General features: G+C 62.4%; 1 protein-coding gene across 1 annotated transcript; it reads left to right on the top strand.

The window, feature by feature from the left end:
• Positions 1–249: 249 nt before the first annotated feature.
• MNEG_4961 (hypothetical protein) lies at positions 250–507 on the top strand (the record flags this gene model as incomplete). The annotated part of the gene is made up of 1 exon (XM_014046559.1): positions 250–507. One exon carries the CDS (start codon positions 250–252, stop codon positions 505–507), a length of 258 nt encoding a protein of 85 aa, XP_013902013.1.
• Positions 508–510: the final 3 nt, after the last annotated feature.

Raw genomic sequence — 510 nt, 5'->3', positions numbered from 1 at the left:
CAGCCACCCACGAGGGGGCTTCACATAAGATGCCTGGGGTTTCCTCACCTGCTCGGCGGTTGCCCCCATCTCATGCAGGCGGCCCTGGCAATGACCGTTATGTTGTTGACTGGCTCGGCGACCAGGTGATAGAGGCCGCCGGCCAGGGCACCGACACTATCACCCTGTCGTCGGCCGCGCCGAGGTTTGCGCTGCCAGACAACGTGGAGAACCTGGAGGGATCCAGCGGCGCTGACGCCATCACTGGCAATGAGCGTGCGTGGGGGCCGGACTGCCCGGGCTCAGTCAGAGCTGGTGCTGGTGCTGCTGCTGCTGCTGCTGCTGCTGCTGCTGCTGCTGCTGCTGCTGCTGCTGCTGCTGCTGCTGCTGCTGCTGCTGCTGCTGCTGCTGCTGGCAGTATATGTTCCCAGCCATTTTCACATTGACGCCCTACACTCTGCAGTCAACAACAGAATTCGTTCAGGCGCCGGCCCCGATCTAATCCTAGGACTTGATGGAAACGAGTGAGAG

This window comes from Monoraphidium neglectum (genome assembly GCF_000611645.1).
Source record: "Monoraphidium neglectum strain SAG 48.87 unplaced genomic scaffold scaffold00717, whole genome shotgun sequence".
NCBI classification, from domain to species: Eukaryota; Viridiplantae; Chlorophyta; class Chlorophyceae; order Sphaeropleales; family Selenastraceae; genus Monoraphidium; species Monoraphidium neglectum.
This window is presented reverse-complemented; position numbering and strand designations above follow the sequence as displayed.